At 39.5% G+C, this 15,501-nt stretch overlaps 1 protein-coding gene across 2 annotated transcripts in view; it reads right to left on the bottom strand.

Moving 5' to 3' along the window:
- KDM7A (lysine demethylase 7A) overlaps positions 1–15,501 on the bottom strand; it is an 82,906-nt gene that overhangs the window by 14,698 nt on the left and 52,707 nt on the right. For both annotated transcript variants that reach the window (XM_049893179.1, XM_049893180.1), the window contains 4 exons: positions 13,516–13,603; positions 12,208–12,314; positions 5,272–5,363; positions 2,487–2,576 (listed from right to left, as the gene is read on the bottom strand). In XM_049893179.1, the coding sequence (XP_049749136.1) occupies positions 2,487–2,576; positions 5,272–5,363; positions 12,208–12,314; positions 13,516–13,603 (377 nt within the window). The remainder of the gene's footprint in view (positions 1–2,486; positions 2,577–5,271; positions 5,364–12,207; positions 12,315–13,515; positions 13,604–15,501) is intronic.

Here is a 15,501-nt window from a genome sequence, read left to right as displayed (position 1 = left end):
AACAACAAAGAGTATGCCCTATGCAGCATTTAAGACACCCATTGAACTCACTGCTGTTGAGTCGATTTCAACTCATAGTGACCCTTTAGGACAGAGCAGATCTGCCGCATATAGTTTTCAAGGAGCAGTTGGTAGATTTGAACTGCAGACCTTTTGGTTAGCAACTTAGCCCTTAACCAGGGCTCCACAGTTATACTAAAAATCATCACTGTTTATGTAAAATTCAAATCTAACGGAATTTTTATCTGCTGACTCTGGCCACCCTACCCCTGCAGCCTTGCCTTTTCCAGACCCACCCTGGACTGGCTGCTCTTGGAGCCTGGAGAAGCCATCAAAGGCCTTACTGATCTGCTCCCACCCACCAAGCTGCCAGTGTGCTGGTAGCCAAGTGGAAGAAGAGTCATTCACTATGTAGACGTCACTTGTCCTCTGGTTTTCAGGATGGTACTACCCATGTGCCCTCAGCTAAGCCCCATGTCCCAAAGCTCACAGTCTCAGGTTCAACCTCTCAAAACAAGTGAACCTCTAGTTCTCTGCAGGTGTTAAGGAGGGGATCTGGAGATCTATTTGCTTCGTAAATTGATTTGTCATCCCTGTTTTCAATCCCACCTCCATTCTCATATTGAGAGGGACCTAGTGTCCCCACTTCTGAGCTCACTGAAGGTTCTGCTGTACAAATCAACCAGCACCCAGCCTTCCCCCACTGTCCACCCTGGTTTCCACTCTTGCTGGTCTGCTGAGTCAACTACCACTTGTTCAGCTGCTTTCCAGTTTCCAAAATTGTGCTGGAGGTTTCGTCTCTATCATTCTCTGTCCTTGGGAATGTCTTTTCTATTCTTTTACTGCCATTTTAGTTCCAAGAGGTGGTGGTGGTAAGAAGGTGTGTTCCATCTACCAAGTGTAACTGGAATCCCCTTATTTACTAGGTAGAGTGGAACAGCGAGGTCAAGGGAGAGGCCGTTAGAAGCAGAAACTAATCTACACTTCCCCCAGGAGGGCACGAGCGCGGCTACTCCCCAACACATTTCCCAGATACCTGACATCATCTTTTACTTGAATCTCATAAAACCGTGGTAACTGATTATATGAAATCACAGATGGCAAAGTGTGGTTGAACATTTTTTCACAATTTGAGAACATTTTTCATATTTTTATTGGGTTGGCCATTTCCATTTCTTCTCTAGTGAAATGCCTGTTCATTTCCTTTATACATTTTTCTACTGGCCATCTAGCTACCTTCTACACTCCCTACCCTCAAATTAAAAAAAAAAAAAAAAATCCTTGGCTATTTTTGTCCAATTATTCTTCCAGGTGTATTTTACCACTTTAAATTTATAATATTAATTTAGGGTTGGCATATTTTCAGAAATGAGACTCCACTTATGTAGCTATTGCTATACTTCCCTCAGTGAGGATTTATAGTTTTCTCATATAGACCCACACCTTCGTTATTGGATTGATTCTTAGTTTTGGTGCATGAAATTTATATATGTATTTATTTACATACATATTTAAGATCATATATATTATATGGCTTTTCATACTAAATCCATTTATATGTAATTATCATCACTCTTTAAAAACAGAAAACATCTGAACACAACTGAGAATTACATGGATATTAAATACAGCACTTTAAGATCTTAGATGTATACTGCATTTTTACGCAAACAACGTGCACCTTTTACGTTTGCCAACCGTGCCCTCCCCACCACAAGATATTTTCATAAGTGCTGCTATACCAATGTTTTTTACATGCTGCTGCAGAACAAAATTTGCATAGCATGCTTACAAAGATACCTTGCGAGGAGACAGCATGGTTGACAGACAAAAGTAGAAGGCGCGTGTTATTTGCATAAAAATATGGTACCTCTGTCTATATTTCAAACACGGCCCTAATTTAAGTTCTTAAATTTCCAGCTGGGCTCCATCCTTCCACTTAATTTCCTGTCAATTCAAGCTACACACTAACAGAACCACCTTTTTCAAGAATGACTTTAATTATAATGCCCTTTCTTCAATACTAGGATCCATCCACTGCCGTCGAGTCGATTCCAACTCATAGTGACCCTACAGGACAGAGTAGAACTGCCCCATAGAGTTTCCAAGGAGCGCCTGGTGAATTTGAACTGCCGACCTTTTGGTTAGCGGCTGTAGCACTTAACCACTACACCACCAGGGTTTCCAAATACTAGGATAGGTCCTAATTATGAAGTTGTAACACCTAATCACAGATTTTATAAGCTTTTGACAAAAAAGTGGTTTTCTAACCAAGTGGCTTTAATATTTTCAGTCAAGTGGCTCTCCTTGCCCCACCCCACCAATACCATCCCCTTGCCACACAGCTTCACCAAGCGCTCCTCACTCACCTCACATTTTTCTCCTTCTCTACTTAGTATTCATCTCTGGAAAGGTGAAACTAATTGGACCATTTGTTTCTCCAAAAAGACGCAATCAAGCATTTACATGACAGTTTCTACACTTACCTCTATTGCTCGAATTACTTTAGAAAGCTCTTTAATAAGATGTCCAGGTCTAACATTGTCTGGAATTTCAAAGGCATGTTCAGACACAAGCTGTATTTGAATTAACAAAGAAAGCCAAAGTTACTTATACCTTAATAGAAGTGACCTTTGGGTTCTCTAGATTTTATAAGCATAGCTACATACGTGGTGTCTCTTGCTCAGCCAGGTCTTAGAGCTCATGTAGTTGGTATAACGGCACCTGAGGAGATTCTCCTTAACTTATAAAACCCTTAGACTGGGCTGCAGGTTGACTTCTCTGACGCTGAATTTTGCTTTGTATTGAGTACTTGAGCTAGCAGCTTATCTGCCAATCTTGGGGTTCGACAATCTTCACAGCCTGTGAGCAAGAGCCCTGCTCTCCGACCTGTCCATCTTGGGTTCACCAACCCCTGCAACTATGTGAATCAATGGATGCCTCTATCCTGATCCACAGACTTGGGACATTTCAGCCTCTACAATCATGTGAACCATTTCCTTGATATAAATCTCTCTCTCTATATATTTATATGCTTTACCAGTTTTGCTGCTCTAGAGAACCCAGCCTAAGACAGAGTCCTATCCAATGGCATATGATTTCAACTTGTCCCACTAGTGGGGCAGTTAGCTTTAATCCATTAATTACCATGATGTCTACCAAGACTCATGAGAAGTCTAATTTGAACAAATTTTTGCAAACTCGTTTTTTCTTTTCAGAGTCAAAGGCAAAACAGGAATAAGATCCCATCAACAGGAAGAGGAATTAGTTGACGAGCTACATATCTATTGAACTACTGCTAACTACTGTCATTATTTATCATGCCCATTTCCAACATCTCTACATCTGAGAACATTTGGTTCTTCAGACACACTCAGCATTCTGGTTTCTACTTTCACTTTACACCTTTTCTTTGGTTTTTGCATAGTTGGTTAAAATAAACTAATAACAACAAGCAGCATCAAGTGCTAACTATGTGCCAGGCAAGCTACTGTTCCAAGACCTTTACAAGTACAACTCATTTAACCCTTCCAACAACACTATGAAAAAGATACCACTTTTACCCCATCTCACAATTGAGGAAACCGTAGCAGGCGTTAGGTCCAAGGTCACAAGGCTAGTTTATTAGGGGCAAAGCTGAGATTTTATTGCAAACATCTGACTCCAGATGCCACGCTCTTAGCCATGATGCTAAGCTGCTTCTCAATTTAGAGCAAATTTAACAGTTAAATATAAGCATCATGCTTTAAAAAAAAAAAATGCATTTCAATAAATTACTGTACTGTAACATGTTAACAGTATTTATTATTTATAGCAAATTTTGGTATATGCACCAAAATCATCCATAAAGGTTGTTATGAACAGAGGTCCAGATTCTATAGCTACTATATCAGAACCTCTAGGGGAGGACCCAGAGGTTTTATTTTTAAAAAGTTCTAAAGGCAATGCAGATGTAAACACACGTTTGAGAACACTAGTGGAAAGCCTTCAGCAGGCAATGAATTACAGTTTTCACAATGTATCTTTTGTTTTTATTTTGCTATATAATTTTTCATGTGTTTGTCTCTGGTTCTCATTCAGACGGTGAAGTCTTTGACAGTGGAAGACGTGGTTTTTATTTTCTGAATCCATCCACAGTTCTTTGGATCACTGGGTATGTAATGTAAGGATAACAAAGTGAAAAGAGTGGAAAATTACTGGGAAGATAACTGATTAGTTACTGTCTCCCAATACCTCTAAGGAGGAAGATTTTTACTTCAAGTGGACATTCAAGAAGTTAGTAAGAAAATGTATTTTCATTGGCTCACAGACTTATCACTCATCAAAGCGTTGTGTGCAGTTCCATGGGGCAATGCAGATGAGGGCATCAGTCCCTACTCTTCGAGAGCTCCCAGATCTTCAGGGAGACATGGACACACCACTCTACACATATGGCTTTTAAGTCTTATTACACTGGCACAAGAAATATGCTCTGGAAGTGTAAGTAAAGGGAAGTAAATATTCATTCCAGGTGGAGACCTGGGATGACCTCTTGAAGGTGGTGAGATTCAAATGCAAACAATTGGACAAGATTTTAGTGAAAATCAAAAGTTCATGTCTGAAGCTTCAACTCTCCTTTCCTTTCCTTTCATGTAAGTCTTGCAGAATGGCTAAGACCACAGGCTTTGCAACTGCAGAGAGCTAGGTTCAAGTCCCAGCTCAGCCAGTTATCTTGGGCAAGTTACTCATACTCCTAGAACCTCAGCTTTCCCATCTGTACAATGGGGAAAAAACAGCACCCAGATCTCATGCAGTTGCTTTGGGAATTAAATCAGATGATGCATATAAAGACTTAGCACAGTGCTTAGCACGTTACACTGTTTTTAGGGAAATAACGCACACCTTCTATGTTTGTTTGCCTATGTTTTACAGCAACATGTAAAAAAAAAATTGGCATAGCAGCGCCATGAGGGTGAAGTTGACAAACAAATGTAGAGGGTGCACGTTATTTGCTTAAAAATACAAGAATGTCTTAGTCAATACCCTAGATATACTTGAATTACCTTCTTTTCCAGATTACGGATCAGAGAAATGTGTACTTTATTCTCCTAAATATAAAGATAACCCAGCCCCCTTGTATACTATACTGCATAATAAAATGCAGGCTGCATTTAAAGCGTAATTCCATTTCCTCGACTACTGCCACTCACAACTGCTGCCAGAACAAGGACTGTTCTCCTCATCTTGCCACCTTAAAAAATAACTATGATTTTACCCAGGGAAACGACTTACTTCTTTTTTCATCCACAATTTTAAAGCAGTGTGCAGGGCTTTCACTCCCCGCACCAGGTAAGTCTGAGGCTGGAAACCATCTTCTCTCAGCTCTGCAGGAATGAAGTGGGGTGGGGAAAGGAGTTAGAGATCTGAGGGCCTGAGAGTGTCTGGGAAGAAGATAAAGGGATTGATTTTAGATTCTGATGAACCACTAAAAAAAAAGGATCAACCTATGTAATTAAAAGAAAGAAAAAAAATGGATAAAAAGCGAGAGATTCAAAAGACAATAAAGAAAAGGAAACAAAATCACTTTAAATGTAATTATACTAAATGTTCCTGTGAAAAGACCGTCCCACTGGATTTAAAAATACAGGCACAACCCGTAGTTACGAACTAACCCCCAAAAAGCCTATTATGTTAAGAATTTGAGATACATATAATGGTTTGTAATAACAAATGGGCGCTACTTTGCGACACACATTAAAACAGTATTATTATCAATGTATTATTATGTTAAGATGTTTTAGTGTATCTGGAAATGTTTCTTTAATGTTTTTTATGCATGGAAAGGTACACTACATATGATATACTAAGACAAACATTTGACTAACTGATGTTAGATACGAACCATGCCTAACTGTTCCAACTTATGTACAAATTCAACTTAAAGGCAGACTTGGGAATGGAACTCATTCGTAATCTGGGGACCACTGGTAAACTCAAAATACATACATAACATATAAAAAATATAGAACAGTTTAAAACAAAAAGATGGAGAAAAGATACCAGGCTTTCAAAAGAAAAGTGGTGTAGTTATATTAACAGACCATCATTAATAAAGGGTCATTCATTTCATAACGATAAAATAATTCGATTTGCCAGAAAAACATTATAACCATTTAAAATTTGTAGGCACTTAGTAACATAGCCTGGAAAATACAGAAAGCAATAACTAGACAGAACTACAAGGAGAAATAAAGCAGCTCCACAATCACGGCAGAAGATTTTAAACACATTTCTCTTAACAGATGACAGACTAAGAGGGTTCAACAAAAGAATCAGGAGGCATGTGTCCAGTAAGAACAATGCTTGATTCAATGGCCATAAATACTGCAACTAGCAACTGCAGAATACACATCCTTTTCAAACATACACAAAAACTATCCATAACCCTGGGCCATGAACATGTCTCAACATATGTCCAAGGATCTAAATCATACATAGTATATTCATTAACCACAAAACAATTAAGCTACAAATCAACACAGAAATCAGTAAAAAAAAAAAAGGATACCTAGACAAAACACATATGTTCGGAAATTAAGAAACAGACTATTAAGTAATGTTTAGGTTAAAGGAAAAGCATGCTGGAAATAAGAAAATATTTTGGTCAGACAATAACGAAAACACTGTATCAAAATGTGTGACCTACTGCCATAGAAACACACAGCCTTAAATGCTTATGTTAGAAAAGAAGGCTAAAGATTAATGAGTCAAGAACTCACTAAGAAGTTAAAAAACAAAACGACAAAAAGGAGAAAAATTAGGGCAAAAACCATAACGGTAGGGTGAAAATTAACGAAACAGAAAATAGAGAGGATTAACAAATCTCAAACAAGTTCTTTAAAAAGATAAAACTGGTAAAAAGAGAAAATAGCACAAGTGCCCAATATCAAGAAAGAGAAGAGTCATCACTACAAATGGTATAGACATTAAACAGTTAAAAGAATAACATAAACAACATTATGCCCACAAATGTAAAAAACCAGATGAAATGGACATATTTCTAGAAAGATCAAAATGGACTCAATACAAACTAGAGAACCTGAATAGTCTTATCATCATGAAAGAAGCTGACTCAGTAGTCAAAAAACATTCCCACAAAGAAAACTATAGATCAAAAGGCCACATTAGTGAGTTCTACCAAGATTCAAGAAGGAAATCATTCCAATCATACACAAACTTCTCCAGAGAACAGAGAAAGAAGAAAAACTCCCAACTTTTTTTTTTCTGACGCTAGCATAACCTTCATACCAAAATCTAAGGAGGACAGCATGAGAAGGCAAAATTATAGGCCAGTTATACTCATAACACAGTGATAAAAGAGATAAAACACACAAAGATTATATTTATGTAAATATATTTCTACCTGTACATATTGTATAGTATAAATATGTAAAAATACATAATATAAATAATATTCTAATGTATTAGTATATAAAAATGGTAATATATCAAGACCAAGGTTGGTTAAATAGTAGAAAATCAATTACTGTAACCAATAAAACAACAGGTTAAAAGAAAAAACCACACAGGACTATCTAATATACGATGGAAAAGCTTTTGGTAAAATTCAACTACCAATGATGATTTTAAACAAGAAAAATTCCAACCTTTTAACCTTTTAGAATAGACAAAACTTGATAAAAGTTGTCAACAAAATGCCTACAGCAAACATGATATTTAATAGTGGAAGGTTGAAAGCTTCCCCTCTGAGTCTGGAAACAAGACATACTATACAATATGTAAACGAACACCTTCACCACTTCTTTTCAACATTGCCCTGGAGGCCCTAGCCAACCCAGCAAAGCAAGAAGGATAAATAAAAGATATAAGGGCTGGAAAGGAATAAAGCTGCCATTACTCAAGTAGGATGTAACTGTGTATTAAAGAACCTAAAATAATCCTCAGATAAATTATTAGAATCAACAAGAATTTTCAACAAGTTTGTAGATACAAAATCAGTATAAAAATTAACTGTTTCTATATTCCAGCATCACATGGTTATTAGCTGGAACCACACGGAACTGCCAATATTTGACCATTTTTGACCTACGGAAAACAGCTATTTCAAATGGTTCAATCATACGTATATAATTTTATATAAAATAGTGATATATATTGTTTTATTTTATAATTTCATACCTAGTAATGATACATATGTCATTTATAAGACCACCAGAAAGTATGAAGTACCTGGAAATAAATCTAGTAAGAGATGTATGTGTCAGGTTTAGAAAAAAAAAGATATATGTACATATATATAAAAAAAATAAAACTGTGAAGGACATTAAAGATCTAATGATGTAGAATTTTACCAGGACAGATTCAATGTGATCCAAATGAAAATTCCAGCAAGTTTTTGATTATTTGATTGCTTGCATTTTGGGGGGTGGGTTGGTGGGTAGGAGGATCAACTTGTGATAAACTAACTCAAAAATTTTTATAGGAGTGAAAGGGCAAAAAAGACCAAGGCACACTTGAAGAATAAGGTAGAAGGGCCTGCCAGGTATCAAGTCTTACCAGAATGCTAACGGACAGTGTGGTTGGTGTGAAGACAGGCTAACAGACTAAGGGAACAGAAAGGGCCATCTATCCCAGGACCTGCACCTATGTCAACACACGGTATAGGACAAAAGTGGTGCTGCCAGGAACAGAGAAAGAATGGACTATTCAAAATATGGTGCAGGGATAAACAGGTATTTATAAGAAAACAAATAGCAATATACCCCTCCTTACACCATCTGGAGTTCCTTGGTAGTGCAAACAGTTAAGACGCTCAGTTGCTAACTGAAAAACTGGAGGTTCAAGCTACCCAGAGTCACCTTGGAAGAAAGGCCTGGAGATCTACTTATAAAAACCAGCCACCGAAAACCCTATGGAACACAGCTGTACTCTGACACACATGGTGTCACCATGTGTCAAAGTCCAATCAATGGCAACTTTTTCATTTTAACAGCACCCACCAAAAAATCAATTCCAAATGAGTTAAAGACCGAAATGGAAAACTGCAAAACTGTAGAAGCTTCTAGAAGATTATCTGCATGACTTTGGGATAACGTCTCAAATGGTACAAAAAGCACTAAAAGAACCAGAATCCAGAATATATAGAAATTTTCTATAAATCAGTATAGAAAGAAACAACCAAATTCAAATAAGGGCAAAAGACTTGAATAGGCACTTCAATGAAGAGGACATCCAAAAGGTCAGTGAGCATATGAAAAAATGCTCAACTGCATTAACAATCAGGGAAATGCACGTTAAAAGCAGAAGAAATACTACTACACATTCATCATATCTGCAAACATTAAAATCTGATGATTACAAGCACCAGCCCGGGGTGGGGCCGTGGGCATCTCACACCCCGCCAGGGGACTGTAGAGTGGTACCACGACTTTGGGAAACCAAGTGGCATCATCTAGTAAGCTCTATGACCACGCAATTCACTCATGGGTCTGTTCTCTGGAATAACTCCTGGCACTAGGTGACAACAGGTAAGAACTTCTTAGCAACATTTTCCATGACTGCCCCAAACTGAAAACAACCCCAAAATGTCCTCATTTGTGGAATAGGTATATAAATGGTGGCATATTCATACAACAGAATACTCAGAAATGAAAAATGAAGAAAGAACTACAACTACACACAGAATATGGATGAATCTCACAAACATGATGCTTGTAAAAGACAGGTCACAAAAGAATGTCTGCGTGAATCTATTCATAAGAAGTTCAAAACTGGACAAAATTAAACTACGTTAGCTCATGCCATAGGTGATAAAGCTGAAAGAAAAAAAAAAAAAAGGATTATCTCCGAAGTCAGGATGTAGTTATCTCTAGGAGGAAGACCGGAGGGTGTACCAGAGAGGTAAACAGGGGTTTCTAAGGTCATGAAAAGGCTCTTTTTGCCTAACTTGAGTAGAGGTTACATGAGTGGTTGCACAAGAACGTATACGTGAGATCTGTAGTGTGATCCATTCCATTATCGGCACACGTCACGTACTTCATGGCTGTAACACACACACTCTCTAAAAATGTCCGTTCAGGTGTTTTAACCAAATCATGATTATCTAAAACCCAAACGAAATATATTAGATGTGGTCCAAAATTCAGGTATGTTGAAACAAAAGGAAAATACTTCACTTCTGCTCAGAGGCTGATCTACTCACACAAATCCAAAATAGGTTGTTTTACTATTACTGACATGAAACACAGTTAAGAGTTTTCAATAGTCCACTCTCACTTAGCACATCACACAAGGCTTGTAACAGTTCAGGTGGTGGCAAATACTAGGGCGAAATGGAAAGTAAAAATTTAGGGATGAACGGCAACAGCACATGAGGTGACAAGATCATTCCTGTCTCCCAGATGAATGTCCAGGCTGATGACAACAGGCATACTAGCCATTTGGCTTTAAAATACTCAAGTCTTTGTGGGATTGGACTGAATCACTAGTACAGTCAGGTATCCTGGCTGATAAATTGACAATATCTTAGATTTGACCTACAAATATCCTTTTATAGTAATGTTTTAAAAGAGTCTTTAATGTATAGGATCATGCTTACAATGAGACCTCAGTATTTCTGAAACCTTGATGGCCAAAAACAAAGACTAAGTGGTTATTCTAAGACTAAGCAATTTGTGGCTTTTGACAGCAAGATTTTATCTTTCAGATGAACTCTTAATTGGCTCTAAAAAGTAGATTGATGAGCCCCTCTTAGACATCAGGAGAAAAGACCGTGCCTCACCCCAGGGTGTGTGTGTGTGTGTGTATGCGTGTGTGTGCGTGCACGAGTTTACATGTGTATGAGTGGGCAGTTTCTCCTAGCTACTGTAAGACAGGGATGTGGACATTCTGGGACAAAAGGAGAGGGAGATGGTAGAATGTGCTCTGAACTGAGTATAGAATCGCCAACCTCTTAACTGGTGCATTCAGTAGCTGGGTTTTATTTCCAGAAAACAAAGACATTTATAGTCATTTTAGAAGTACTTATATGTGTTCCTGCTTTCCCAGGCTTGTACTTGGTCAGATAGGAAGACAACGACCCTTACTGTCCAGTATTTTCTTATAAACTACATACGGCAATGGTACACTGTTACATTCCTGCAGCCACGGAAAATACCCACGAACACTGCACGAGTCAGTCACTGGAGGATCCAGTTCTGGAACAGAGACTGGTCTTGTGAAGAAGGAACCTGTTCCTCCTCATCCATGAGATCCTACCTTCCTCAGGCACACCCGCGCTGCTACCACCAAAACACCTACCTCTATGCTGCACTGCATGGCGTGAGGTTGGGGTCTATTGTTCCTTCCTTCCACTCAAAGAGAGAGTCTTTTTTTTCTTTTTTTTTAAGGAAAGAAACTATAAATGGGTGTTATTATTTTAGTTCTGTGCACGTTACTCTGAGAGGTAAATTATCTGTTGTTTCTTCATTTTGCATTTTTTTTTCTAGTGTAACTTATAAATGGAAAAAGAAACATATGTTCAGGACAGACTTTACTGTTTAGTCTACGTATATCTGTTACAATAGTAGCATTACTAACTAACTGTGCTAGACAATACGAAACCAGACATACTGAACTCTGTATTCTCACTGGCAGAAGTATGTGAAAAGCAGAGACAGAAATGACAGTCTCCAGCTTGACAGCTCAGAGATTGTTACATTGAAATGTAAGAACACCCAAATCTGAAGTCCCACATTCCAAAAAATAGCTTTGAGTTGAAATAGAGGGATGTTCAGAAAACATTTTTCTTCCATTACAGAATCATAAACTGACATGCCTTCAGATTGTTCACTAACAAGTGACTCACACTAGCCAGCATAACGGTCCTGAACAGAATTTCCTGTTCTCAATCTCTCAGAACAGAAAAGTATTATCTCAAGTCTTCAAGGCAAATGCCTGGGAGCATTCCACTGAGTGAGAAGAACGTTTTCAAACATCCCCTCTGTTGTCTGGATGCAGCTCTTCAGAGAGCTGACTTGAAGAACAGAGGTTTGTGAGGCTGTAAACTAGAGACTCTAATCTGCTAAACAGATTCTTGGAAGCGGAACGGTGTATTTAAAAAACAAAATGGGGTGACGGCCACACCTTCTCTTTCTGTTAGATGATGGTTAGTGAATTTACAAACGCCATGCAACACACGTACAACAAAATGTACAAACTATTAATTACCTTTCAGGGTTTCCAGTAAGTTTTTGGCTACGAACCAACATATGGCTTCAAAGAAAGGGAATTTGAAAAGATCTGGTGTTTTTAGCCTTTTTTCCATCTCGTAACACCTAAAGGAATATGATTTGAAGAGGTATTTAATATTCACATTTCAAAATTAAATGTAGGTAACCAACTTAAGGAAAATAAAAGTAGACCATGATATATAAGGCCAACCAAGTACTGTCTAGTACTTACACCACCACACTTGGACAACACTGAACTGTGATCTCGTCCAGGTTCTGGTGTTATGAAATCTGACAGGGGACTTCAGAATTACACTGGGCTTCACAGAAGACCACACCTTAGGTGTACACCAGTTTAACCAGAAGGAATTTTATGAGGGCTCTACCATAATAAATAAAACTGTGTGTGAAGAAAACAGCTCTCTGTGTAGGACAACTGGCCACACTACCCAGGGGTTGGGGCACATTAGGCTCTTCTCAGCATTTCGGCTCACAAGACCCGTGCGGTGCTGATCGACTCAGAAGGTGAGAAGGCAGGACCCACGGCTGGCTGCTGTGTTACTCTTCTGTGGGATCCCTGCAGTGGTCCAGTGTGACAGCTCAGGTTCACAAAGATGAGATCCACGCACCCAGCTTAAAGCTACAGGCCCACAGGAGCCACCATCTCTTCACAGACGCACAGCTTCCAGGGTTCCCACAAGAGGCACGGCCAGTTACAGAGGTGCTTCATTCAGGGAAGTCCAAAGAGCTGGTTTCCTGCTGGGTGCTTCTCTCTCTCCCAGTCTGACACAGTTTCTCAATCAGGAACCACTCTTAACCATGAGTAGCTCTCTACCCTAATCAGGCCACCAGGGAACAGAGTTACCCAGAGGCCACATTCTCACACAGAGGGGGCAGGCAGTGCTGTGCGTCCCTCACCCACAGCAAAGTGAGGCAGGAGTTCTGACGACCACTCCGACAGGGGCAGCTGTGCTCTAGCACGTGTGGCCTTACTCCCCGCACCGTGACCATGGCCACAGGACAGCACAGGTGTTTTCGCACAATTCTTGAAGTTTAGGCAGATATTTAGTCTCAAGCTGAATAAATTATTTTTTTCATTCTAGACTTGAAATGCATTAAGGTCTCTCCCTGACAAAATCTTACAACATAATACTGCTGCAAAAAGCTCCTGTTGCTAGTTGTTTCTCTGGGCCTATCTCCTTGGACTCTCAATTAAAATGTGTTGCATATTTATTTTTTTTGACACTTTTAAAGGCTGTCCCATTTAAGAAAGGACAAACACCCTTTAAATACCGCTGACACAAACCTGAGCTGCATGCCAATGTTGAGGTTGTGCAGGAAGTTCCCCCCAAAAGCCATACAGTCCTGAGAAGTGAGCACAGCATGAATCCACCCTGCAACGGGGAAAAGTACATAAATCAGCGGTTTTTCAATATTTAAGCCAAAAGAATGTGCTGTCTACCTGTGAAGCAATTAAGTAGCTCGACACGTCAACATCTATCCATCCACTTCACACACCAGTGCTAGGGGCGTTAGTGGCCATTACAGTCCAGAGATTCGTTCATTCAAATATTTATTAAACGCCTGTTACACGCCAGGCTTTGCGCTGACTGCTGAGGAAACGAAGACACTGATCCAATTAGACAACGAAGCAAAGGGTTTTGTGACTGCAGTTGCTTCTGTTAGTTTAAAAGCACAACTGCCTTTAAGGATCTGAGACAAGTTACACTGGTTGGGTTAGGAGAGCACATGCCCCACAAGTGGACAGGGGACTGGACAGTGCGTCACCTGGAGGTGTCATCCTGAAGGGGCCGGAGGCATCCGAAGACCCTACCCCCATGGCGACCTGACTCCAGGAGGGAAAGGCAGCTCTCTCACACCGAATCATGGAGGGTGATGGTCCTGTCAGTCGGAATCAACTTGACGGCAATTGGTTCATTTCTGTTTTTTTTTACGGTCCCATGAAAGGGCCCTGGTGGCGCAGTGGTTAAGTACTTGGCTGGTAACCGAAAGGTCAGTAGTTTGAACTCACCAGCCACTCCTCGGGATGAAGATGTGGCAGTCTGCTTCTGTCAAGATTATAGCCTTGGAAACCCTATGGGGCAGCTCTACTTCTGTACTATGGAGTCGCTGTGAGTGGGAATAGACTTGACGGCAATGGGTTTTTTGGATTATGGTCCTATGACCGTAAGCCGTGATACCTTGTTTGCCCATAAAAAATGCTTCAATGTGGGAATCATTTCTAAGAGATGCCTAACTTCTTAAAGAAACTGTCCATGGACTTCAAATAAAGGCTTCATATAAAGTAAATACACATACACACATACCTGCAAGTAAAAATCTGTGTTTAAAATACACAAATTCCCTTTCATTTTTCACTTCTTGACCCCTCATTGTACCATAACACAATATAAAAAACCTGTCTGACTTTTAAGTGGTGGCCATTTGTATGCTTAAAGGGACAAAGCCTTGAACTTGGCTCTGAAGTAAAAAATCAGCAGTGTGCCTGAGTCTGCTACAAATCCTATAGACAAGTGGTTCTCACAGAGACAGACCTGCTGGTGGAGGGCGTCTTGGAAAGTGTGGGGGCCTTTCTGATTGTCACTGTGGCATTTCATGAGCAAGGGTTGGGGGGGGCAGCCTGCAGGAGAGCGCCACCCAGTAAGGAATTGTCCTGTATCACTCAGAACCTTCAGTATCTCTGGGCCTTCATACATGTGCAAAACTTGTTTGTAACTGTCTGAGCCTAGAAACTATAGCATGTGTCTAAAAGTATTTTATACATGGTTTTGACACAACTTTCCAGAAATACAACTAGATGCAGTCCCCGATGACAAAGGGGTTCTGTTCCTAAGTGTGTCTTTAAGTTGAATTTGTATGTAAGCAAGAAGTTAGGTACCTTTGTATCTAACGTCAGTCAGTCAGTCAAATGTCTGTCTTAGCAAATCATATGTAGTGTACCTTTCTGTGCAAAAAAACATTAAAGAAATACTTCCAGATACACTAAACTACGTTTAACATAATAATACAGTAATAACAAGAATTTTTTGATACAAGTTGCAAATTAGCACCCATTTATTATTATGAGGAGTTGTATATACCTTCCATTTTTAATATAACGGGTTTTATGGGGATTCGTTCGCAACTGTGGGTTGTACGTAAGTCAGACGTTCATAACTTGGGGGGATGCCTGTGTGTTGTAAACTGCGGGGGAGTTATACTTCCCAGCATTTGCAAGTTTAGCAGAGGTGTCTGCCACCTTGGAAAAACGCTGCCTACAGCAGTGGTCCTC

Source organism: Elephas maximus, chromosome 8, assembly GCF_024166365.1.
Source record: "Elephas maximus indicus isolate mEleMax1 chromosome 8, mEleMax1 primary haplotype, whole genome shotgun sequence".
In the NCBI taxonomy this organism is placed as follows: domain Eukaryota; kingdom Metazoa; phylum Chordata; class Mammalia; order Proboscidea; family Elephantidae; genus Elephas; species Elephas maximus.
Note: the sequence above shows the minus strand (reverse complement) of the source record. Positions and strands in the feature narration are given on the sequence as shown.